General features: G+C 39.5%; 1 protein-coding gene across 5 annotated transcripts in view; it reads right to left on the bottom strand.

Moving 5' to 3' along the window:
* PIEZO2 (piezo type mechanosensitive ion channel component 2) overlaps positions 1-25,638 on the bottom strand; it is a 465,998-nt gene that overhangs the window by 296,374 nt on the left and 143,986 nt on the right. For all 5 annotated transcript variants that reach the window (XM_073631329.1, XM_073631330.1, XM_073631332.1 and 2 more), the window contains exon 2: positions 15,338-15,433. In XM_073631329.1, coding sequence (XP_073487430.1) covers positions 15,338-15,433 — 96 coding nt within the window. The remainder of the gene's footprint in view (positions 1-15,337; positions 15,434-25,638) is intronic.

Below are 25,638 nucleotides of genomic sequence, written 5' to 3'. Positions count from 1 at the left end.
CTATGTTGTTTGTGTCTGTACACCTTAATACATATATATACACACAAATTGCAAACATTCATTGATGCTCTGTATCAGGGGTGAGCACCCTCAGCTCTGCAGCTGGGGGAAACTACAAATTCTACGAAGCCGGCCCCAGGCATGACTCCTAGAGACAGACGTACGATGGATGGGATTTGTAGTTTTATCACTCTATGTCCTTGCTTGCCTCAATTCGAAGAGACAGATGACTACCATCAGAACTTTTTTTCTCAGAAAATAGGTGCAGGAACTCTGCCTTTCGGAGTTAGCCCTGTCTCTGCTCCTACCCACCTCCGAGCACCATTACTTTACTTGGTTCCACCCCCTATCCACCTCCCAATACTGCCCCTTTTAGAAAATACAGAACCAAGTAACATTTGTGGTACTAAGTAATTTGTATGAAATTTGTTAATGATAACAAGAAAAGCAGTATAAAAAAGATCCCCTGCAGCCACCAATATACCCCTTCTTCCCCCCCTAGCAACAATGGACCACCTGCAAAAAATACCCCCCTCCAGTAACAATAGACCCCCGGCAGCAATAACAGACCCCCCCCCCACAGACAGCATCAATAGACCCTCCAGCAGCCAGCTACAATAGACTGCTCCCTCAACATTAAATCCCCTCAACAACAACTGACCCCCCAGCAACAATAGATCCCCCGTCAGCAACAATAGATCCCCCACTAGCAACAACAGACCCCCCCCCTGCAAAAATGAATTGCTTCCAGTCACAATAGGTCCCCCAGCAGCAACAATAGACCTCTCCAGCAACAATAAACCCATGCAAAAAATAGCACCTCCAATAACAATAGATCCCCCAGCAGCCAGCATCAATAGACACTGTAACACAATCCAGCACCCCTTGCCATTACATACATTCAGGGCTGAAGGTGCCGGAACTGCGTTCCCCTGCGTTCCCGCTTAAAAAAAAGCCCTGATCCCATTAACACCAGGAAAAAAGATGGCAGTGCAGGACCGAGAGTCTGGTGGCTGAGTGATGGATGACAGCAGGGCAATGCTGGATTGGCTGGGTGGGTGAGTATGTAAATGCAGGCTATTGCAGCAAGCCAGGCAGCTAAAAGCAAAATTAACCGGGGGGGGGCTCATTTAGGTTTCAGGGTACAAAGCCTAAAATTCAATCTTCATTAAGCTGTGTTGGAAACCAAACAAACACAAACTCACTCTTTGTACCTTGTGTGCCTGAAATAAATGTGATTTTTGGAGGCTCTGCTCCAGTCAGTACCGTTGCTTTCATATACCTTATGTAGCCTTTTTGGCAACAGGAACTAGAAAAATAAACAATAATTTGGACTTCTGGTTAAATATCAATTCTTTTGAAAATACACAAAATACATTCTAGCATTCTGTATCTGCAGCCTTTTTAACCACATATTAAATAACCTGATTTACTTTAGTTTATTTTAAAATGTGTTTTATTTGGCTCTGATCGAGTTAGTTAGCCTACTTGGTTTTGCCAGCTGGATCTCAAGGAACCTCTATCTCATTCTCTGGGTCTTTCATTATCTCAATGCTGGTAGGAATTAAGAACAGAAATATGTCTTGGCATCTGTCAGAGCCAGGCTCACTCAAAGTTGCTCAGTTGGGTGAATGGCAATCAACATGTGGTTTGTGTGATAATTAAAGTGACACTAAACTCCAGTTAAAAAAAAAATCTTTTCAGTCATACATTCTTAACTGCAAAAAATATCTTCTATTGTTCTTGGGCTTTCCAAAATACCTATTTTAGCTGCTGTGATCTGACTTCTGGTCCCACTGCAAGGAAAGTAACATAGCCACCCTCTCTTTTTCACACCGAGAGGGGCTCGAGAGGGGTACTATGGAGATTTGCTGTGGTTGTTTTTTTTTGTATATTCTCTTTTTATTAGTATAAATATCTGTGAAAAAAAAATGTTACATAATACTTCATCATCTAATCACGATACAATTCACATGAAAGGTCCAATAGTCCTCACCCCCCCCCCCCTCCCAAAGAAGAGAAAAGGCAACTTAACAAAACATATCCCCCTCCTAAACTTCCATCCCCCGTGAATCCCACATCTTCTTTTATTTATCATTTCTGGTGTCATCACCACTTCTCTATGCCCTGGATGATCCAATATCCTAGTCCGCGTCTGCCAGCAATATCAAGTGCCCAACATATCCACATACCACATTGTTTTTTTTAAAGTCCAACCATTTCCCCCAGATGGTATGGTATTTCCCTAGAAAATCCTCTGCTGTATACATTGTTTCTTCTATTGACCTTACCCAGTCAGACTTTAGAGCCCATACTCATGCTCAGGACTTTTGATGTTCACCAAAACCTTGGTATCAGGCTTTTAGCCACATTTAATAAATGCGGAACTAACATGTTCTTTTAGTGAGCTACCATTTTCTCTGTGCTATGAAACAATCAACTGAATGGCTCAGCCTGTATATCTTCTCCTGTTATTTCATGGGTTGCCTTTATAATTCCCTCCCAATAGGGCTGTATCTTTGTGCATTCCCACCACAGATGCGCAAAGGTTACCGGAGCGTCACATCCTCTCCAACATGTTGGGGATATGTCCGCTCTGAACCTTCGCGCCCTCAGTGGGGTTACGCACCACCTGGCAAAAAGCTTAAAGCACATCTCTGACATCTTATCGTCAAAAGCTAATCTCAGAACTTTCCTCCTCTTATTCTTATCTAATACGGCTCCTAGTTCTTGCTCCCATTTCCCGAGTTTTGGCGTGTAAACGGGTTACGCTTCATTTACCAGTATCTTGTATATTTTTTATATACTTTGCTTACTGCATAAGGGGGAGCAAAACAAGTTCTCTATTGAGCTCAGATTGTCTTTCCCCCGTGGCAATGTCTGTGCAAAAGTGTTGCAATTGTGTGAGATTTGCAGTGTTCACAGAGCATCGCACATGACTGCAACTAACGTGCACTTCTCATTCCAAATAAATGAAAGTGAGAATGAAAAAGAGAGATTCAGGAGCTCACAAATCACGTTACAATGAGGCAGAAAAACACAATAAGTAACCATTTAATGAAAAATAGAATACAGGGCCATAATGTAGTGGATGTATATGGATTGCTTTTGGAGAATAAGGATATAATCTAGTGTCACTTAATCACTTGCCGACTGCTGCACGCCGATATACGTCGGCACAATGGCAGCGGTGGGCAAATGGGCGTACCTGTATGTCCCCTTTAAGAGGCAGGGCTAGCAGACGCGCTTGCCGCGATGTCTGCTGGTCTCCCGGTGATCGTGTCACAGAGCCGCAGAACGGGAAAGTGCCTATGTAAACAAGGCATTTGCCGCAATGTCTGCTAGTCTCCCAGTGACCGTGTCACAGAGCCGCAGAACAGGAAAGTGCCTATGTATACAAGGCATTTGCTGCGATGTCTGCTGGTCTCCCGGTGATCGTGTCACGGAGCCGCAGAACGGGAAAGTGCCTATGTAAACAAGGCATTTCCTGTTCTGCCTTGTGTCATGACAGAGATCACTGCTCTCTTTCATCGGGAGCAGTGAATGCTGTCATGTGAGTTGAAGCCCCCCCCCCCACAGTTAGAATCACTCCCTAGGACAGACTTAACCTCTTCATCACCCCCTAGTGGTTAACCCCTTCCCTGCCAGTGTCATTTACACAGTAATCAGTGCATTTTTATAGCACTGATCGCCGTAAAAAATAATAATGGTTCCAAAATAGTGTCAAAAGTGTCCGATGTGTCCACCATAATGTCGCAGTCCCAATAAAAATCGCAAATCACCGCCATTACTAATAAAAAAAATAATAATAAAAATGCCATAAAACTATCCCCTATTTTGTAGTCGCTATAACTTTTGCGCAAACCAATTAATATACCCTTATTGCGATATTTTTTTACCAAAAATATGTAGAAGGATACATATCGGCCTAAACTGAGGGAAACATTTTTTTTTTTATATTTTTGGAGGATTTTTAATTATAGCTAAAAGTAAAAAATATTACGTTTTTTTCAAAATTGTCGCTCTTTTTTTGTTTATAGCGCACAAAATAAAAACTGCAGAGATGATCAAATACCACCAAAAGAAAGCTCTATTTGTGAGAAGTAAAGGATGTCAATTTTGTTTGGGTGCAAAGTCACACGACCGCGCAATTGTCAGTTAAAGCGACGCAGTGCCGAATCGCAAAAAATGCATACTAGAACATTATGGCTTTACCGTGCAGGCCAAAAAAAAAGGCACCCAGCGATTTACATCTGTTTTAAGAACAGAGCTGAAAATCAAACTTTAGCTGCTGGTTACCGTCAGAAAAAAAAAAAAAAGAAATCACGTTTTTGGTTAATAATTCACTGTGAGCATTAACTATAGAATGCTAATGTGCATTACTGAAAATGATTAAATATGTGTGTTCATAATCATTCTGTTATACCAAAATCTTCTCTGTGCTGCATCATCTATAACAGCAAAAATATAAGTGGAAAGGCAGTGACTACGTAAGCAACACTGCCCTCTGTCATCCCTAAAGATACTCTAATTATGCAGTATTAATCTCCCTTGTCAAACTGTGTGTCATAAAGTATTGCCATTGTCTGTTTTTTAATAAAATACAAGTTTGTTTTTTCTTTTTTTTCTCTCAGTTCTGCTGATCACATGTACTCGCTTAAGCGTCACTTGCACACCATTTTCAAAAAATATTGAGCTTATATTTTTTTTTTTAGTAATTGTACTTACATCGATTATGCAGAGAATAAATGCATATAATAATAAACACTAAGTCCTGGCATTCTATGCATTAATATGAAAAACCTTCTGTGCTGCTGCTCCCCCTAGACCCCCCTTTTTCACTGTCAATCAAATCCAGTGACACGGGAGCGGCTCGCACAGGTGCCTCCCATGGAAGAACTGGGATGGACAAGTGCAGTCGGGGAAAGCAGCAAGCCTTGCTTCCCGTGGACTCCTGGGCTAGATGATGCCGATACGACATCATCACCTAGACGGCCAGGACCAGAAGTGCTGTCTGGATCTTTTAAAATACGGTATTATGAAACCCACTCAAAAAATATATATACAGTTAGGAATGTACAGCAGGGGGGCATTTAGAAGAGAGGAACTTGTAAAAAAGGGTGGGACATTGCTTTAACTGCCAATATGTGTGAAAAAGCTGCACTAGTCCAAGTCAATAAAAATGGCAGCTTTCACAGATGGAGCAGAAAGTATTATTTTACTATATGGAGCATACACTTTTATATTTTATAAAAGGAAATAGAATTGTGCTGGGAAAAAAGTTTTTTTTTTTCAAATAGGGATACAATCAGCATGAACACAACATTTTTAGCAAAGGGGAAGAAAATAGAACCTCAAGTCAAGTTTCTCATTGTAATGTGTTCCCTTTGAGAAAATTACCATCACTTCCTGTCCAGGTGAGGGGTGTTAGATGAAACAGGAAGTGAGGGACAACATTTTAAACCTGGCAAGGTGTTCTAAGTTTCACATACACCATGAGAAACTACAAGAAAAATGGCTGTAATTGGGCTTTAGAAGGCATTGTACAATTGTATTTAATGTGAGGCTGTAGATTATATCTGTGTTCCATGTGTTGCTGTTTATTACACTGGTGACTGTAATTTAAATAATTTCATATCCTGCTTATATCTAGACAAACTTTTGTTTGTTAACCCAAAATGTCTTTGTGGTGTTCCTAAATACCAACATTCAAAATTTCTGTATTAGATGATTTGTATTTCTTTGCTCAGTATTCTGTTTCAAAGTATAATCCAACGGTATTTGCCAGGAACAGGCTAGCATCTTGTTGTTTTAAGTAAAAAAAACTTGGAAGGTTAGAAAGCAACAAACTGTCAACTGACCACTAATTGAATTTCAGAATATGACTCACATCTCAGAAATTTCCCAGAATTTAATCACAGTCCACCCAGAAAGATCAATTAGAAAGCAGACCTCCAGTTTGGTAGGATTTTTTGCTGTACACAGGGAGGTGCTAACTAAAGCTTCTTTACTGCTCAGTTTTATGAATGGAAAAAGATATAATATAGAAATCCGAGATAAAAGTCATCTAGCAAATTAATTTGATGCTCCCACCAGTTTTTAAATAAAACTGTGAAAACCATGTAAAGGGAGTAATTCTGAACCAATATTAAATGCAGCCCCAAATCAAAAATGGCAGTCCATTTACAGAGTATTAATACATCCATGAGTTAAAACTGTTCCCAGTAAATCTGACGTGCCATTACCATTTGAAAATTCAAGACTGCAACCTGACCAGTGTGCATAACTCTGAATCACCTATACAGAACGAGTTAGCATTTCCCCTATCTCCAGTGATATACTGAATAATACTGTTGAGCATTAATTATTCAGCTTTAAAGACAATCAGTCAAATTCTCACCAACCTATAAGGTACATAGAACCTAGCGTACACCATGTGGTTGTACAAACTTCTTTATGTTCAAGCTACCTTCTACCCAACATGGGGGCTGTAGGGGGAAGGGAAAAACTCTTCGACCATCTGATTTCAGTTAATCAATTATGTTAATATGAAATAAATAAATAGGGGTTTTCCATTCACATTATTGGACAGCTGAAGTGAATGTGGAAAACATTTTTTGCGGGGACATTCTTAACGTTTTCGGTATAATCTCTAATCAGACTACAAATCAATCTGTGGGAATCCTTAATGGATGTCCCCTCATTGATATACGTTTTCTGGCACACCATAAAGCGTCCTTCAACCCACACATCAAGTGCCAGGTGCCCATGATCTAATTTTCTGTAAAGGAACTATGGTTTAGCTGAACAGATTTTTTTTGACAATAAAACATTCTATAACAATATTTCCTTTGATAGTACAATGCTCCTTCAAACTGCACCTCTAATCTCATTTAATTGACTTAAACGCCAACATTTGATAACCCTCTTTAAATAATGTTATTATGTTATAGCCCTAGCGCCCAACCTACCCTGTTTCCCTGAAAATAAGACCTAGCGTGATTGTCGGTGATGGCTGCAATATACCCTACCCCACAAATAAGCCCTAGTTAAAGTCCTTTTAGGTCTTATTTTCAGGGTAGGGCTTATTTTCTGGGAAACAGGGTAGGGCTTATTTGGGGGGTAGGGCTTATATTGCAGCCATCACCAACAATCACGCTAGGTCTTATTTTCGGGGAAACAGGGTATGATGCATGCAGCCCTTAGGAACTTACTATACAGCTTACTATGCAGACTGCATACTGCACACTATACTACGTTTTCTGTGTCCTCAATCCCTTTTCTGTCTATAACTTGTTTTTTTTTTTTTTTTTATAAGGAGATAAATTTCAAATGTGGCACAAGTAATTAAGGGGGCTAAAAGTAGCACAAATGTAGAACCACTTATTTGTAAAGGGGCCACAAGAGCAGTGATCTCTAGCAGTCTCCATTCTATGACTGTCACTTTAAGCATGTCCTCAGTCCCCAGTCTCCAACAACTCGCATAGAATGTCTGCAGTCTCTATCTCTTGTAGCATACCTTTAGTCTTTGACCATTTATTGTTGAATATTATTTGTTAACATTTGTTATGTCAGGGGCAATTCTAGAGGCCCTCTAAATCACAAAAGTTGACAACCACTGTCCAAGAACCATTAGGGTTCTTGATTGTTTAAACCAGGAGTGTCCAACCTGTAGCCCATGAGCATGTGGCTCAATGCAGCTATTAATGTGGCCAAACAAAAAACGTACTTAAAGTGGTGTTCCGGCCGAAATTATACTTTTTAAATAAAAATACCCCTATAATACACAAGCTTAATGTATTCTAGTAAAGTTAATCTGTAAACTAAGGTCTGTTTTGTTAGTTTATAGCAGTAGTTTGTTATTTTATAAACTTACAGCAGGCCGTGGCCATCTTAAGTGTGGGCATCTGAAGCCAGACTGCATTTCTTCCTGGATCTCATCCTTGCAGATCTCGCACATGCTCAGTGCAGCACAAGCAGTGTAATAGGTTTCAGGTCAGGTTTCCATAGCAATGGCAGTTTCAGAGGAAGTTGCCGCCCCTTCCCAGAAGGCATTGCAAACAGGAAATGATGCGATGGGCCGCGGCCAGGGAGGAGGAAGTGAAAAATGAATACAGCAAATATACAGTAAGTGCTGAGAAAATAAATTTTAAAATATCCAATTCGTTTACAGTGCACAGTTTAGTGAGGGATGCTGAAGAGTTGTAAAAGTGGGTGGAACTCCACTTTAGAATAATGTTTGATAAAAATGGGTTTACACTTAGTAAACACAAGAAAAATGTGACCAGTGTCTCCTTACTGGACTTGTATAAGTTTTATCTTCCCAACGAAAAATATCACCCTCTTCACAATTATTCCTTATTTACGTCATCAGTTTTTGGCAGCACCTTTATTTGTGAGCAACTATTTTCAAGGATGAAGCATGCAAAGGGGAAAATAGAACCAAAATATCTGATGAGCACCCTGAGAACTGCTACTACAACCATTGAGCCAGGAATTGATGCTTTAGTTTATCAAAAACAGTGTCAAATATCGTACTAGTTTTATGTTGCCCTCTTCTACATTTTAAAAAAATATATTAAAAAATGAAGTTTTATTACTCAGATAGGTAAATTATCTATATCAGTGACTTTTTCTGCCCATCAGCTATCCTTCTTGTTCGTGTATTTTATGTGTGGCCCAATACAATTCCTCTTCTTCCAGTGTGGTCCTGGAAGGTTAAAAGGTTGGACACCCCTGGTTTAAACTATTTCTTGAAAGCAATTACTATATAAAATGTTGTGTTTATGTGTCATTAGTATTAAGACTGTCTTTATGATTACTTAGATGAAGTTCAAAACACATTCTAGGAGCCATTAATGCAGAATTCCTGGTAATTCCAAAGGGTTCAGGAGAAGCTTTTTCATACTTTTCAAATTTTGTGGCGTCTGCCCAATTTGACTTCTAACATCACACAAGGCATATCAGAGCATAGAGAAACTTGACTATAAATACATAGAAACAACCAGTGAGATATTATATTCATTGTTGTGCCCCTAACCTAATAAAAAATGACTTGCTATAGGTTGCTGTGCATGATCACTTTATTTTAAAACACCTTTAATGTAAAACAATAGATATAATTAATTTAATACTCAGTAAAAGAGGGTTGGACCTTTATTACGCAGACACAGCAGCAAGTATAAATATCTGGTCATTGACAATATTCTTTGGCAGTTTGGATGCTTAAAAGCTCTTTGAAGGTGTAGGTGCTAAATATTTGATGAACAGCATATGGCTAAATGATAACATCACTTACTCTTTTGCTGTAAAAGCAACACTAGGCTTACTTCCGCAATGCCATCTTTAGCGCAGCTGGTTCATACTAAACCACATTCTACTCAACATAATCTGAATTCTGCTTACATATTTAATTCACTAATATTAATTGGGGCTAGCAAAATACATTTGGTTTTGTATGTTAAAAAGAAGAACTGTTTCAAATTAAAATGAAAATATACTCACCTTCTCTCCAGAGCTGCAGTGTTCTGGAGCTCCCCACAAATCATCTGGCTTCCACTACCAGCCAACTTAATTGACCAGGCTGAGAGGATGTCACTTCCCCATATGCCTAGGAGTTCCTTCATCTCGGCCTCACCCAAATTGCACACTAAGTTGCACATGTGCAGGTCAGTGTACAGGACGTACAGGCAGGTAAAGAACTTTAACCACATCAATACCAGGCACTTTTACCCCTTTCCTGCCCAGGCCAATTTTCAGCTTTCAGCACTCTCACACTTTGAATGACAATTGCACGGTCATGCAACCCTGTACCCAAATGAAGTTTGTATAATTTTTCCCACAAATAGAGCTTTATTTTGGTGGTATTTAATCACCACTGGGTTTTTAATTTTGCTAAACAAATAAAAAAAGACTGAAAATTTTGAAAAAAAAATGTTTTCTTTGTTTTTGTTATAAAATTTTGTAAATAAGTAAATTTTGTAAATAAGTAATTTTACTCCTTCTCATCATCCACTGATGAGGCTGCACTGATGGGCACTGATGAGGCGGCACTGATGGGAACTGCTGAGGTGGCACTGATGAAGTGACACTGATGGGCACTGACGATGAGGTACTAATATGCAGCACTGAAAAGTGGCACTGATATGCAGCACTGATGGGTACTGATAGGTGGCATTGATACGCAGCACTGATAGGTGGCACTGATGGGCAATGATAGGTGGCAATGATGGGCACTGTTAGGTGGCACTGATGGGCACTGATGGGAGGCAATGATAGGCAGCACTGATGAGGAGGCACTGACTGGCATTACTGATGGGCACAAATTGCCATCCCTGGTGGGCATTGATTGCCATGCCTGGTGGTCTCTGATTGGCATCACTGAAATGGCCACTGATTGCCATTCCTGGTGGGCATAGTTTGGCATCCTGGTGGGCACGGGTTGGCATCCCTGGTGGGCACGGGTTTACACTTGTGGCCATCTCTGAAGGGCCTGCACTGATAATTGATGCACTGATTATCAGCGCAGACCCCCCCCCTGTCAGGAGAGCCTTGTCAGCGCGAATAGAGAAAAAGCCGATAAACGGCACCTCCTAGTTACCATGTGATCAGCTGTGATTGGACACAGCTGATCACATGGTAAATAGTCTACATCATAGGCTCATTACCAAGATTGGAGATGCGGCGTGTCACAGTGACACACCCCACTACCGATCGCCGCGCTGCATGCCCTCGTGTCTTATCCTGCTGGACATCATGATGCCCAGTCAGGATAACTGATCCCCGCTGTGGACATCATTTTACAATACGGTGGACAGAAAGTGGTTAATGTAGAAGAGGCATAGTAAAAAAAATCCTGTTGGTTTGCCTGCTTTCTCCCTAAAAGCTCCACATTAAAGTTAAACTTTAGATGTATACCATTATTGTTAGAAGCTTAAGAATGTTGCATCTGTATGCTTGTAATCTCTATTTTATTTCTTGCTTTGAAAAATTTTCAATAAACAATTTTGGAAAAAAAAAAAGCTAAACTTTAGGTATGGCAATTTTTACATTTGTTCTGCTTGAATCAATATAAGTATCTATGTGCCAAACCTGTGGGATCCCTGTGGAAGCTAAATATCCTTGTACTAGGCACTGCTACTACAGTGATCATTGCTAGCTTCCATGTCCCTTGCTGACTAGCTGTCCATCTGCTTACTGAACACATGAGGTTACTCGCTCGGCCATTTTGCATGTTCTCAATTAATGAAAAGTATTCTCTGATTGGATGAGGTGGAGATTAGTATGTCACTGCCCCATTCCGCCACCTTGTCCAGTCAACAGTTTGCATTCACTGAGAAAATAGCAAGCAAGCAAAATCCTGTGTTCACAACATAGCAAGGCCAGCCACTCAGTGAAGAACCTTGAAGCTAGTGGAGATCACTGTAGTAGCATTGCCTATCATAGTGTTTTCCAGCTTACACTGGGATCCCACAGGTAGGTGCACATACATACTTACATTGTAACTATTTAAAGATTGCCATACCTGACCTTCAGCTTTAAACTATAAAGTGTTCATTCCAAAGTATATCAGTTTTTTTCTGTCACATTAAGATTTAAAGTGATTACTTTAATCACTTCTCCATTAAAATCTTATAGCCTTGAACCCTCTAAATGACAGACATTTTAAAATAACCTCTTGATGAACCGTCCTCATGAAACCTACTGTATTCTTTATTCATTGTTGTATATACATTCTTCACAACACAGACCTTGATTAGACCAATTTGCAATTAACCATGGTACTTTATCTATTCTACGTAAAGTGTAAAACACATACATCCCACTGCTCAGCAAATTCTTTCTTCAGTACCAATACATCTCTAGCTGCTCGTCCTCGGCATGCAAAACCAATCAATAAACAGATTTCTAAAGAAAGTAACAAGTAATTACCCTGTAATGCACAAAAGATTTCAGAAACCAGCAGATGCACCAAGCTGTCTTCCATGCAGCTATTTATGATTATAGCACCCCCACCAAGTCAACCAAGATGACAAATGATTCATTACTGTGCACCAAATCTAAACAAATCAGAATAAGGCACTTATCTATACAGCCTGATCTGTCCAGTACTAGGACACTATTTTAACCACTTGCCTCCCAAGTCAATTCTGGCACTCCGCTCCTACATGTAAAATCATATTTTTTTTTGCTAGAAAACTACTCAGGACCCCCAAACATTATATATGATTTTTTTTAGCAGAGACCCTAGGGAATAAAATGGTTGTTATTGCAACTTTTTATCTCGCACGGTATTTGGGCAGCAATTTTTCAAACGTGTTTTTTTGGGAAAAAAAACTGTTTCATGCATTAAAAAAAAACTAACTAACACTAAAGTTAGCCCAATTTTTACATAATGTGAAAGATGATGTTATGCTGAGTAAATAGATACATAACATGTCACGCTTTAAAATTGCGCACACTCGTGGAACAATGCCAAACTTTGGTACTTCAAAATCCCCATTGGCGACGCTGTAAAAAAAATTACAGGTTACCTGTTTAGCATGACAGAGGAGATCTATTGCTCTCGCTCTAACATTCGTAGCGATACCTCACAGGTATGGTTTGAATGCCGTTTACATATGTGGGTGTGACCTATGTATGCGTTCACTTCTGAGCACGCAGGGATGGGGTGCTTAAAATTTTTTTTTTATTGTTTATTTTACTTTTATTTTTCTATTTTGACACATTTTTTTTAACACTTTTATTCCTATTACAAGGAATGTAAACATCCCTTGTAATCAGAATAGGGTATGACAGGTCCTCTTTAAAGCAAGATCTGGGGTCTATAAGTCCCCAGACCTCACCTCTAGGTTGGGAAGCTTGAAAAAAAAGAAAACAATTTTCGCTTCCCAGCTGAGGCGGAGGCATTTTTTTAATGCAGAGGCCTGGCATGACATCATAACATCGCACCCGGCCTCTGAAAGGCCCTCTGTTTCGGTATGGTAAATTTCTGGCACTGGTGTATTCCTTCTTCAGTTGGCTGCTTACACGGGTGAGCCAGTAGAAGCACAAGAGGGTGGCGGGAGGGGGTGTCCCCTCCCGCCGCCTGTAAGAACGATCAAGCGGCTGAACAGCTGCTATGATTGTTCTTATGGTGCAGGGAATCGCCAGATGAGAAAAACTATATCCGAATGATGATGTTGTCATATAAGTAAGCTGGAAAGCTAGTGTCTGGGAGCTTTAGAAATAAAAGGCTGCCTAGGTTAAAGTGGTTGTATACCTTGTACAACCACTTTTACCTACAGGTAAGCCTATATTAAGGCTTACCTGTAGGTGCTTGGAATATCTCCTAAACCTTCATGGTTTGCCCATAGGGGTCATGCTGTGACTGGCGGCTCCCGAGCGCATGCGCAGAAGTGATGTCACGCGACTCACAGAGCCGGAGTTCGCAGCCCCGGAAGGAAGAGGGGCGAAGATAGATGCTCCCTGCTCGTGGGGACAATGGCGACAGCGCGGGCTTCGGTATCAGGTAAGTGACACATACAGTGGGGCAAAAAAGTATTTAGTAAGCCACCAATTGAGAGAGGCCTGTGATTGTCATCATAGGTATACCTCAACTATGAGAGACAAAATGTGGAAACAAATCCAGACAATCACATTGTATGATTTTTGACAGAATTTATTTGCAAATTATGGTGGAAAATAAGTATTTGGTCAATATCAAAAGTTAATCTCAATACTTTGTTATATATCCTTTGTTGGCAATGACAGAGGTCATACGTTTTCTGTAAGTCTTCACAAGGTTTTCACACACTGTTGCCCATTCCTCCATGCAGATCTCCTCTAGAGCAGTGATGTTTTGGGGCTGTCGCTGAGCAACACGGACTTTCAACTCCCTCCAAAAAGGTTTCTATGGGGTTGAGATCTGGAGACTGGCTAGGCCACTCCAGGAGCTTGATATGCTTCTTACGAAGCCACTCCTTCGTTGCCCGGGTGGTGTGTTTGGGATCAGTGTCATGCTGAAAGACCCAGCCACGTTTCATCTTCAATGCCCTTGCTGATGGAGGGAGGTTTGCACTCAAAATCTCACAATACGGATCAGTCGTCCTATTCCCTTTGCAGAGAAACAGCCCCAAAGCATGATGTTGCCACCCCCATGCTTCACAGTAGGTATGGTGTTCTTTGGTTGCAACTCAGCATTCTCTCTCCTCCAAACACGACGAGTTGTGTTTCTACCAAACAGTTCTACTTTGGTTTCATCTGACAATATGACATTCTCCCAGTCCTCTTCTGGATCATCCAAATGCTCTCTAGCAAACCTCAGATGGGCCCAGGCATGTACTGGCTTAAGCAGGGGGACACGTCTTGCACTGAAGGATCTGAGTCCCTGGTGGCGTAGTGTGTTACTGATGGTAGCCTTTGTTACTTTGGTCCCAGCTCTCTGCAGGTTATTCACTAGGTCCCCCCCCCCCCCCTGTGGTTCTGGGATTTTTGCTCACCGTTCTTGTGATCATTTTGACCCCATGGGGTGAGATCTTGCGTGGATCCCCAGATCGAGGGAGATTATCAGTGATCTTGTATGTCTTCCATTTTCTAATTATTGCTCCCACATTTGAATTCTTCACACCAAGTTGCTTGCCTATTGCAGATTCAGTCTTCCCAGCCTGGTGCAGGTCTACAATTTTGTTTCTGGTGTCCTTCGACAGCTCTTTGGTCTTCACCATAGTGGAGTTTGGAGTGAGACTGTTTGAGGTTGTGGACAGGTGTCTTTTATACTGATAACAAGTTCAAACATGCCATTAATACAGGTAATGAGTGGAGGACAGAGGAGCATCTTAAAGAAGAAGATACAGGTCTGTGAGAGCCAGAAATCTTGCTTGTTTGTAGGTGACCAAATACTTATTTTCCACCATAATTTGCAAATAAATTCTTTCAAAAATCAGACAATGTGATTGTCTGGATTTGTTTCCACATTTTGTCTCTCATAGTTGAGGTATACCTATGATGACAATTACAGGCCTCTCTCATCTTTTTAAGTGGGAGAACTTGCACAATTGGTGGCTGACTAAATACTTTTTTGCCCCACTGTAATGGGCTACTATGCGATGCATAGTAGCCCATTATGCTTTACCTTTGCAGGGAAATAAGGAGGAAGTAAAACCCACCAGAATTTACTTCCTCTTTAAGAAACTTTGTATAGAGAAACATATGTATGGGTGTAAAACCCTTGAAGAAAAGCACTGTGTTAATGAACAAGATAATGGCCAGGACTGTCATAAACTAAAATGAAGTAGCTATTAATATGTAAAATATATCATACAAAACAAGTAAAAGCCTTATGTAAATAGGATCTTACCTTGCATTGTTATCTTGGTGGGCTCTGAAAACAAAGGAATAAGCAAGAGGTAGATGAGGTAGACGAATGATATTCCGCTGTACCGGAACATGCATGCTGTAAAAAAAAGAAACAAAAATATGTGTCAATTACCAGACATAAGCATAACATATTAAACATACACAAATAATAAATAAAACACACACAGTATTATAATTTCTCCCTTAGAATCTTTGCCAAACTCCTGTAAGATAATTACAATGCAATCTCAAAGTTACAGGTATACTGTAAGCCAGCATTACTACCCTGCTCAGTTAGTTACCATTCACATTACTCCCTTAGCATGGTTCTCTCAGTACAATGTATTTGTTATATCTATTATACATTTTATTGCCAAATCACTAACAACACTAACAAGCTGTGATGGCATAACTTATATAGTCACTAAAAATATATATGGTATGCATGACAAACAGTCATGGTTTAATTGTAAAAAATAGTGATTATGTACATAAATTCTTACTTTATTCTGGACAAAAAAAAAAATATTATTTTGCATTCTTCTTAAGAGCCAGCAAGTAGAACTTTAAACTCATTTTTACATTCTCTAATTGGGTCTCTGTTGAAAAAAGCCTACTGCTTACAGACCTCTATAGCTGAACTTAAAATTCACACACACACTTTAGACTCCTCTTTAGGCTTTCTATTTTGGTCTTTGTTGAAAAAAAAACACTGTTTATTGAGTACAACAGCTGAAGCTGAAATTCGGACACAAATAAGTGGTTGAGTTACCTTTACATTACAGTGTATAAATGGCTTAACAAGGTTCTGTCAGTACAACTTATTTGTTATCTATACATTTGTTTGCAAAGTTACCAACAAACTAGCATAAGGTATATATTTACCAGAAAGATTTATAGATTTATATCTATCACACAGCCATGATTTAAAGGGCATGGTTGGAATAAACTGGAGCTATGGAACTTAAAATGGTTGTAAAGTCTAAAGTTTTTTTTTTACCTTAATGCATTCTCTGCATTAAGGTAAAAAACCTTTTAGATGCAGCTTCCTTCCTTCCCCTTCTAAATACTTACCTAAGCCAGATCTCGATCCAGCATTGTGCTCAAGAGCAGTGACACTGCTCTCTCTCTTCCTCCTCACTGGATCCAGTGAGAGAAGTGGGAACCATTGGCTCCTGCTGCTGTCGATCAAACCAAGTGACAAAAGAGTCTGCACTGTATGTGTTAATAGATGCACACAATGCAGCTTAGGATGAAGACCTCATGAGTGCCGTCATAGCAAGTGGCTTGCTATGGGGGCACTAGGAGGGCAGGAGGAGCCAGGGGAGCTAGTGGGGGGACCCCAGAATTGGGGCGGCTCTGTGCAAAACCATTGCACAGAACAGATACGTAAAACATGTTTTTTATTTAAAAAAAAAATAACAATACAATAACTTTAAGGCTCTTTTCTTTTTAGGCTTTCTATTTGGGTCTTTGATGGAAAAAAAGCTGTTTACAAAGCTCAATAGCTGAATATAAAATGTGCACACACAGATGGATGATTGATTACAGCAGTAAATCCCAAACCAGATGGCTTGGTCCAAAGTTTCATTCAGACATGAGCCTCAAAGCAGAAAGTGGCTACTTGTCTATTTAGCTAACCCATATTACTCTGGGAATCATTTGTGAAACAAAGATTGTACATACATAGGAGAGAAGAGCTATAAAAAGAAGAGTTTATAAAACATATACAATAAAAAAAATATGGTCCTGCACATGTGTTATCATTTGTTGGGCACAGCAAAAATGAACAATATAAACAATATCCAGTACTCAATATTGTTAACCAGCAAGGAGAGCCGTAGCCTCCCTGGCGGTATGATTATGTCAGATTTTTGCGTCTCAAAGTAGTAAATTGTTTTGCATAGAAATTTGGCGTTTTATATTGTAGGCCTGTAATTCTTAGCAATAACACACTTAAAGCTGTCCAAACAAGAGTCTAGTAGATATCCCGGGTATGATAAAGTTTGAAACACAAAATCATAAATTATAATATAATAAATAACTATAAATAATTATAAAAAATAATAATATAATAATAATAAAATTGATTTCCTCCCAATTCACTATCGCTCAATTCTGCAAGTGTTCTAATTTACTATCGATGTTTTCTAGCTGGTCTAAAACCACTTTTGACGTAAAGGGACACTTTTTAGTTGCTATGGACATTCTCAATTTTCCAGGCAGAAAGAACAGTATATATAATATAAAACTGCATGCAGGGCATTGGACAAAGCACTAGGGACAAAAGGGATGTGAAATGATTCCATACAGTAATGTAATCTGTAAGATTACAGTGTACTGTATGTGTTATGAATTTTCTATTTTTTTAATCTGCCGCTGGGCTCCGCCCCCGTGCGTTGCAACGCTCTCAGGAAACGAAGCCCGGCACACAGAGGCATCGGGTGGAGGACACAGCCTGCAAACACAGCGGGGGGACATCACAGGATCCTGGGGACAAGGTACAAGTAACCTGTACCAGGATCCTGCAATGCAATCCCGCGTGTGGCTTGGTGTTACCGCTAATGGTACTGAAATTTAACCCTGAGCCACACTCGGGAAAACCGCCAGGGAGGTTAAGCTGGCCATACACTGGTAGATTTTTTAACAAATGTTTGTACAAAAAATCTTGGCAGTACATTGGATAACAGCAACAGAGACTTGATTTGACATTTAATTTTCCCAAATGAAAATCACATTCATGGGTAGAAATTTGTTTGTTTGAAAAAAAAATTCCATCCTGCTCTTTTAAATTTTCTGTCACTACACTCAAAAAACAAATCAATTTAATTAATTCAATTTAACCCCACTAACAGTTTCATAATCGAATATTTATGATCAAAATTGTAAAGCAGCCTAACAATACTCCAAAAGTTAGATACAAAACAGAGGTTTCTGCATACATTTGTAAATATATTTAGAACAAAACAGTCATATGAGGAATGATTCTAATATAATGAAACAGGGATTCATGAATAGACTAAGAAATATTTAATAATTCAGTGGCAAATGTTCACATTTCACACTTTATAAAAGTTTAGGAAATATTTAATAAAGTGCCTCTTTCATTCTAGTTTTGAGGAAAAATAAAGAAAGAAAAAAAATTAAATATACAGCGGGTATATACATATATACAGTATAATATATGATATATACAGTATATAGAGAGAGAAAGAGAGAGAGAGAGAGCAGGCAGGCATTCTAGCACCTTGAGTTCTAATCTTCTACAACAGACTAAGGCTGTAACTGACACTAAATCATGAATGGTCCTTGTGTTCTCCAAACTCCAGTTCACCTGGTACCGCTAGAGAATTTCAGGTCTAGCAAGTATTGCGTCTGCCACATGGCTTCATTCACTAATTTAAACATGGCTTGCCTTTCAATACGGATACAGCTGTTTCACTGTTGTGCTTGTTACTGTACGAGGAGGCACATCTAGCACCAAAAGTCTAGTACTTGATTTTGTGATTTCATGGTTTGATATGGTAAACTAATATTTTCACAGCTCAGCATTTCAACAGAAATTGTCATCGCCATGAAAAAGTTAAAGCCTTTGTGTAATACCATTCAGATCCTCATAGAAAATAATCTCAGAAAAATAAGGATTTTTGACCTGTCTAGATTCATTTCTGTCCTTTTGCTTCTGGTAAATTAAACTGACATTAAAAACTTCTATTGAGAGAATGAACTGGCAAGATGACAGCTTAACAATCTGAAGCTAACACACATCAATCAGCTATAAATCATATGACACTATATTTTGTCTAAGAACTAGAACTACAGCGTTCAGCAATATTACTGAAGCTTCTTAAGTGCCCGAGTAAGTGCCTGAAGAATATTATTCATTTGTTCAATGTCTTTTATTTAATCTATATAGTAGGAATTTAATACAAAAATGACAATTGAAAACCACAGTCCACTATTTTCAGAAGCTCCAACTGTGCAAGATCTGAAATCGTTTTTGAATTTGCAATCACTTACTGACACAAGTACACATTTGCTAGATGAAAATATACTAGAACAGCAAACAGAAATAGACAAAAATGACTGGAAGAATAGCCTTATATAAAGAAGACGTTTAGGGTTTCTAAAAACACAAACATACTGTACATACTTAAGTCTATTTTGAAGCAAGGGGTGATGCTGCAGCTGTCCCACATTGGCTCTAAGACCAAGAACTGAGTGATCACATGACCGCTGATCGCTCAGTTATCTGTCAGTCACTGCTCTCTGTTCTGCCCATCCAGCACTCACTGGACCACTGGGCAGGAGAGGGGGTGAGCGCAGCTGATTTCGGCTCTCAGCCATATGCTGAATGCTGGTCCAGCTGTCAATCAGGCAGCTGGGCAGAATCCCGACAATATGGTCAGGATCCATCTAGAGCCTGGAGTGGCTCTGCCACATCAGCTGACATCGGACTATAGCACACTGTCGACTGATTCTGGATTTCAGGAGAGAAAACGTAAGTGCACTCCTGTGACCCAGAGGAGAAGTATGGCCAAAAAGCTTTGGCCATACTTTTCTTTTAAATGTTAGCTTAAAGGGTAATGTAAACCCTAACAATTGTCATTTCTCTGTTTTAGTCCCTTTCATTTTGTTAAAGTGGTTCTAAAGCCTAAAACATTTTTTACCTTAATACATTCCTTACATTAAGGTAAAACATGTTTAGGCATCAGCATCCCCCCTCACCCTCCCTTTATGTATCTGAGCCCTCATTCCATCCAGCGCTGTGCATGTCTGCAGCTCTTCTCTCCTCTCACTTCCGGTCTTGCTGGCTTTGCTGGGGCACTGGGTGCCATTGGTGGTTTCCCATGGGGGCACAAGAGAGGAGGGGCCAGGAGTGCCAGATGGGGACCCGAGAAGAGGAGGTTTGCGGCCACTCTGTGCACTTCCATTGCACAGATTAGGTTTGTATAGACATTTTTTAGGCTTTAAATATATCATTGTAAATGGTTTATCATATCTGTTTTATTTGTTGATCCTTCTTGAAAAACTTCTAATGATCTTTGCCTATGCTGCACTGTTATTATTAGTATTACAGGTACTTATATAGCACCATCAATTTACACAGCACTTTACACATATATATTTTACATTCCCTTATAATCTAAGGTCCCTAACTCTTATTCATACATACTATATACATACTAGGGACAATTTAGACAGGAGCCAATTAGCCTACCAGCATGTCTTTGGAGTGTGGGAGGAAACCCACACAGGGAGAACATGCAAACTCCAGGCAGGTAGTGATGTGTTTGGGAATCAAACCGATGACACTAGTGCTACCAGGTGGAAGTGCTAACCACTTAGCCACTGTCCACTGCCCATAAGTTACATTATTCCAGGCTGTCCCTGAGGACTATATAACTCCTCCATGATATAGTGAAGAGGAAAAGGGGAAGTTATTATCGCTATGTCCCAGGGTGGCAATGCTGAGAGATGGGTACAGTGAGTGAATATTTCCACCCTAGGACAGGAAGTGTATTTTTGGCAGGATGATCGGGTCAAAGTCAAGGTTTACCTGTTACATACCTGAGCAATTGGAACTGGGTATGTGAAGATGCAAATGATGGGAAGAATCACAATTTCAAAGCCTGATCTTTGCCACACATACTCCACTCCCTCTAACAAAGTACTTCCATTAAAAATAAAAATAAAAATTGCATGGGGTGGACACTTTCTATTGGTTTTCCAGTGACAGGTGTTCTCTCAGGATGCTGAAGAAGTATCTTAGCAATGACATGAGCACAAGGGAATTGTCAGGGAGTGCCCAACACAGGCACATCTTCAGGGCTGGAATACTGGTCCCCCAGTAATGGCACAAATTAGGTCCTGGATAGTGGACTTAGGTTAGTAAAACATTGCTTTAACAGGTAATTTAAAAAATAAACCCACAAGAGGAGTACATTTTCCAAGGATGGGCTCTAACTATTAGCTTAAAGCGATTGTAAAGGTAAATAAAAATAAAATAAAAATAACAAACATGTCTATACTTACCTGTTCTGTACAATGGAATTGCACAGAGCGGCCGCAAACCTTCTCTTTTTGGCCCCCCGCCACCGCTCCTGGCTCCTCCTATCTCTCCAGTGCCCCCATGGGGACACTGACAGCGGGGCTCGGCCCCACCCCCCGCTCCCTTGTTACTGGCTTTGATTGACAGCACTGGGAGCCAATGGCTCCCCGTGCCCCAGAGAAGCCAGTGAGACCTAGAAGTGAGGGGAGAGAAAAGCTGCAGACGTGCACGGTGCTGGATCTATTGAGGGCTCAGGTAAGTAAAAGTGGGGGGGAGGAATGCATTAAGATATAAAATGTTAGGCATTACAACCACTTTAAGGTTAACTTGTCACAAACCTAGGAGATTTTAACTGAATATATGATGGAAAAATCATGAGCTAAGGATACTTCCAGTGAAACAACATATTAAACAATCATACTTAGATACATGGGAAACTAAAGTTATAAAAAAATTTTGATTTTTTTCTGGTCTTGTTTCCTCCCCTCTACCAAATCCCCTAATAGTTATTTAAAGTGTTGGGCAGCCTCGCTGACCAATTGGAAGTTTTGAGGGTTAGAAAGGGCAGGGCAAAGCTTGACTTAAAGGAAAAGTCAATATTTGCATATATTCTCACCTGCCTATGTCTCTGGCTCTACTGATCATTTTGACAGAAGATAACCTCTGCTTCAACAATGTATTTATTTATCATGTCTTCTGTTATATTTACCCAGGATAGTGGAAGGATTATTTAAAGATTACATTTATTCTTTTAAATCTGGAAGCTTGCATTAAAAATAATCAACCATTACAATTTATATATCTTAATCTGTGGGTACAGTTGGCAACTATTTTTGAAATTTGCATTTCCTTAAATGTAGGTAACTGAATAACTTGTAGTTGTATTCCTAAACTGCATTACTAATGTTTGAGTAAATTGGACTTGGTCACAAAGAGAACTGGCAAACCTTGGCTCACAGTAAGCCAGCTGGATTATGTAGGAGTTCCTACTCACATGAAGCAATTCCTTCATCGATTAAAAACTGCACTGCTTTGCAAGTTAGCCTAGATTTAGTCATGAAAGATTTTGTGATGTGAACCTGAGAACATAACAAGTGAGGTTATGGTGGGCTGAAAATGAATGTAAAAGCTCCCCCATGTCGTGTTCTACAGAGACCATGGTTTCTACACACTGCAACTAGTCCAAATCAGCTGTATGCAATTTTGGAAAAAAAAACATCTCTATAATCTCAGGCTGCATTGGTGTTATAAACCAGATGTTATGGATGTACAGTTAGCACATGGGTCCAAATTAATGATTTCCATGTATCTACCAATGTCCTTAGTTTTGGTTTTTGGATTGAGGTGATGAAATGATTCAATAAACATTAAACCCATTGACTTTTTATAAGAAGACCTTGAACGTGCACGTGTTCAAAACTCAGGTAAAAATCAGCACTTATACAAATGTTCCAGATTACACAAACAGTTCAAACATGTATTTCCAAAATTATAGCTGTTCCTTCTGTGGCTTTCAGCATGGAATTATTAAGTGTTTGCTTTTGCTTAATCTTTCAGTCTTTTGTAAGCTTGATGACTTATATGTTTTTGTTGTTGTTAGAGCGTTTTGTATTTTTTCCAAGGGGAAATAATTATATTTGATGAAAGATCATGGGTTGAATCCAGGTCAATATTTAGAGCTGGATTAAATGTTTACTGTTATAACACATTGAGATTTTTTATAGTTATAATTCACTTATGAACAGTATTGTCCAGTGTCTTTGATCTTAGTGTGTTTGATACAACAAGACCTTGGTATGAATTTCCAAGTGCAAGATAAATGGCTTAGTGAGCGTGGTGGGTAAAGAGGGTTTATATACTCTTTATACTGTAATGTTCATGCAGTAAAGGGGATGTATAGTTTTTTCATAGACTTTTAGACATATCTAAAAGAGGGAAGATTTTTATTCTGTATAAATAAATTATCTTTATAAAGAAAAAAGGAACTATTTTAAAATTTTGCAGTATTAGACATTCATTTATTTGTTAGATACTGTTAATCCAACACTAACGTTGCATCATATGAGCATGCAAGTCATTATCCAAAATGACCTCATAAAGAAATTGTGTACTCATTACAAAACCTCCAATACCTATACTGCATAGCAAGCTATAATAATTAAACAAAATACATGGAAGAGAACTGAAACTTGCTGAAACAAAACAGGTGTTTGTGTGATCAATGACATTCTGAATCAAAAATAATTTAGAGTCGGGGGGACAGAGTTAACATCTAAATATGAAAGATTTCTTTAGAATCTCCAGCACTGTGCCTCTGCACACCAATTAAGAGTTAGCATTGATTAGGGGTTTAACTATAGCCAAAAAGCCCATATAACTGCTATGGGATCCAGAAGCACAAGTATGGCTACACAGTGATTTATGCAGGCAGGAATAGCATTTAGCAATTTGGATAAACTAAATGTATATAAAGCTTGCGAGCCTCCATAAAATTGCTTGTATGGGTTAGTAGTCTGTTTCATGAAAGCAAAGGCCTTCAAGATGGAGATTAGAGCAACAAGGAGCCCTCTTAATGGTTATAGCACCCCAACATTTAGTAATGAGCTTTTTAGGGCAGAGTGGGTTTACAGTTTATTTGGGAGGTTTGAGTTTGAAGTACCAAAGAATTAATGGTGAAATGTGTTATTACCAAATTGTAAAGGACACATAATGCCCTGACTGACCTTTAACTTTGGTCAGGAGGGTTAGAATGGCTAATATTGGGGACTGTGGTATAAGCCAGCCCCCTTATTATAAGGGCTGTGTTCCCAGCAGCTATCTGTCAGTGTGTTGAAGCAGTGTAGGGAAGTCTTTGCATAGGCAGTTAGTTGCTATACTGTTATACAGTGCTATAATGTGCTAAAATAATGTGATTTGCAACAAGGTTGGTTACATAGTTTTGTGTACCCCTTCCTGTGTCCACAGTTTAAAGACCTAACAGTCCTTTTCTGGAATACCTTTGTGTGTGTAAGCAACAACTGTACCCCACCCCCACAAGTTTTTTTTGTTTGTTTGACTTAATTTTTTAATTTTATTTCACATTTATCCATGTTTTAAATTTTTTGATAAGTTAAAGTGGTTATAAGGGCTAAACTGTTTTTTTTCCCCCTAAACTAAAACAATTATATATTTATCTGCTCTGTGCAGTGGTATTGCACAGAGTGGTCTCTTACCTCCTCTTCTGGAGTCCCCTGCTGGTGCTCTCCACTCCTCCTCTTCTGCAAGTGCCCCCATAGTAAGCCAGCTGCTATAGGGGCACCTGTGCATGTATGCTCCTGAACTAGGCTGTGTGTTACACACACAGCACAGCTTGGCCCCACATGCTGCTCCCTCCTCACTGGATTTTATTGACAGCAGCAGGAGCCAGGAGAAATAAGGTGTAAAAACATCTGACATCAATCCTCCTGGAGATTTTAATTCAGCCGGTATTAGGGTGAACTGCCTATTAGGTAGATATAAAACACATAAAAGGCAACCTCATAAAGTAGTACCGTTATTAGAAGAGCTCTGACCTATGCATTAAGGCCAATAGTTTGTCATCAGGGGCTTATTCCCCAGATAGCAAGCAAGTGAACTGCAAATTTGAAAATGACTTGCTAAGCTATTGCTAGACTTGCCATGCTTCACAAGTTTGTTGCACAATTGCAACAAGTTCACATTGCATGACTTCAGATCAACTTTCTTTGCAAATATTCTGCATGTCTGCTCCAAGTTCTGGTTCTGCTATGTTGCGCAATAGTCATCCCACCACAGGGGTCACTGTGACTTGCAGGGCTTTTGCTGTAGACTCACCACTGCAACTTTGCTCTTGCCATAGACTTGCCATGCAAATTTGCTACAAATTGAAAAAGTCAACTAGAACTTGTGCTTCAAGTGTTCTGCAAGTGTACAACTTGCCAGTGAAAATGTGCAGCAAGTGAACACGATTTACAATTTAACACTGCCAGAAAATTTGTGGCAAGTTATACTTGCTATCTGGGTCATAGAGCAGCAGTGCACTTCTGAGTTTTTAATGCCAGATTTTATCATTGGTTTTATTTAATAAAACTACTGCATTTGCATCTAAAGGAGAAAGCCACTTAATATCTGCTAAATTAAAATTTCTGGGCAGATTGTGCTGAGTGTTTTATACCTGTATGAAAGTGCTTGATTCTCTTGAGAAGTATAAATGCAGAGATGGGGGAGTCTATGGTAGTAGTTACTGGAAGTTG

The sequence above is a fragment of the Aquarana catesbeiana genome, linkage group LG05 (assembly GCF_042186555.1).
Source record: "Aquarana catesbeiana isolate 2022-GZ linkage group LG05, ASM4218655v1, whole genome shotgun sequence".
NCBI classification, from domain to species: Eukaryota; Metazoa; Chordata; class Amphibia; order Anura; family Ranidae; genus Aquarana; species Aquarana catesbeiana.
The sequence above is the reverse complement of the archived record's forward strand: the minus strand, read 5'-3'. Positions and strand labels throughout refer to the sequence as shown.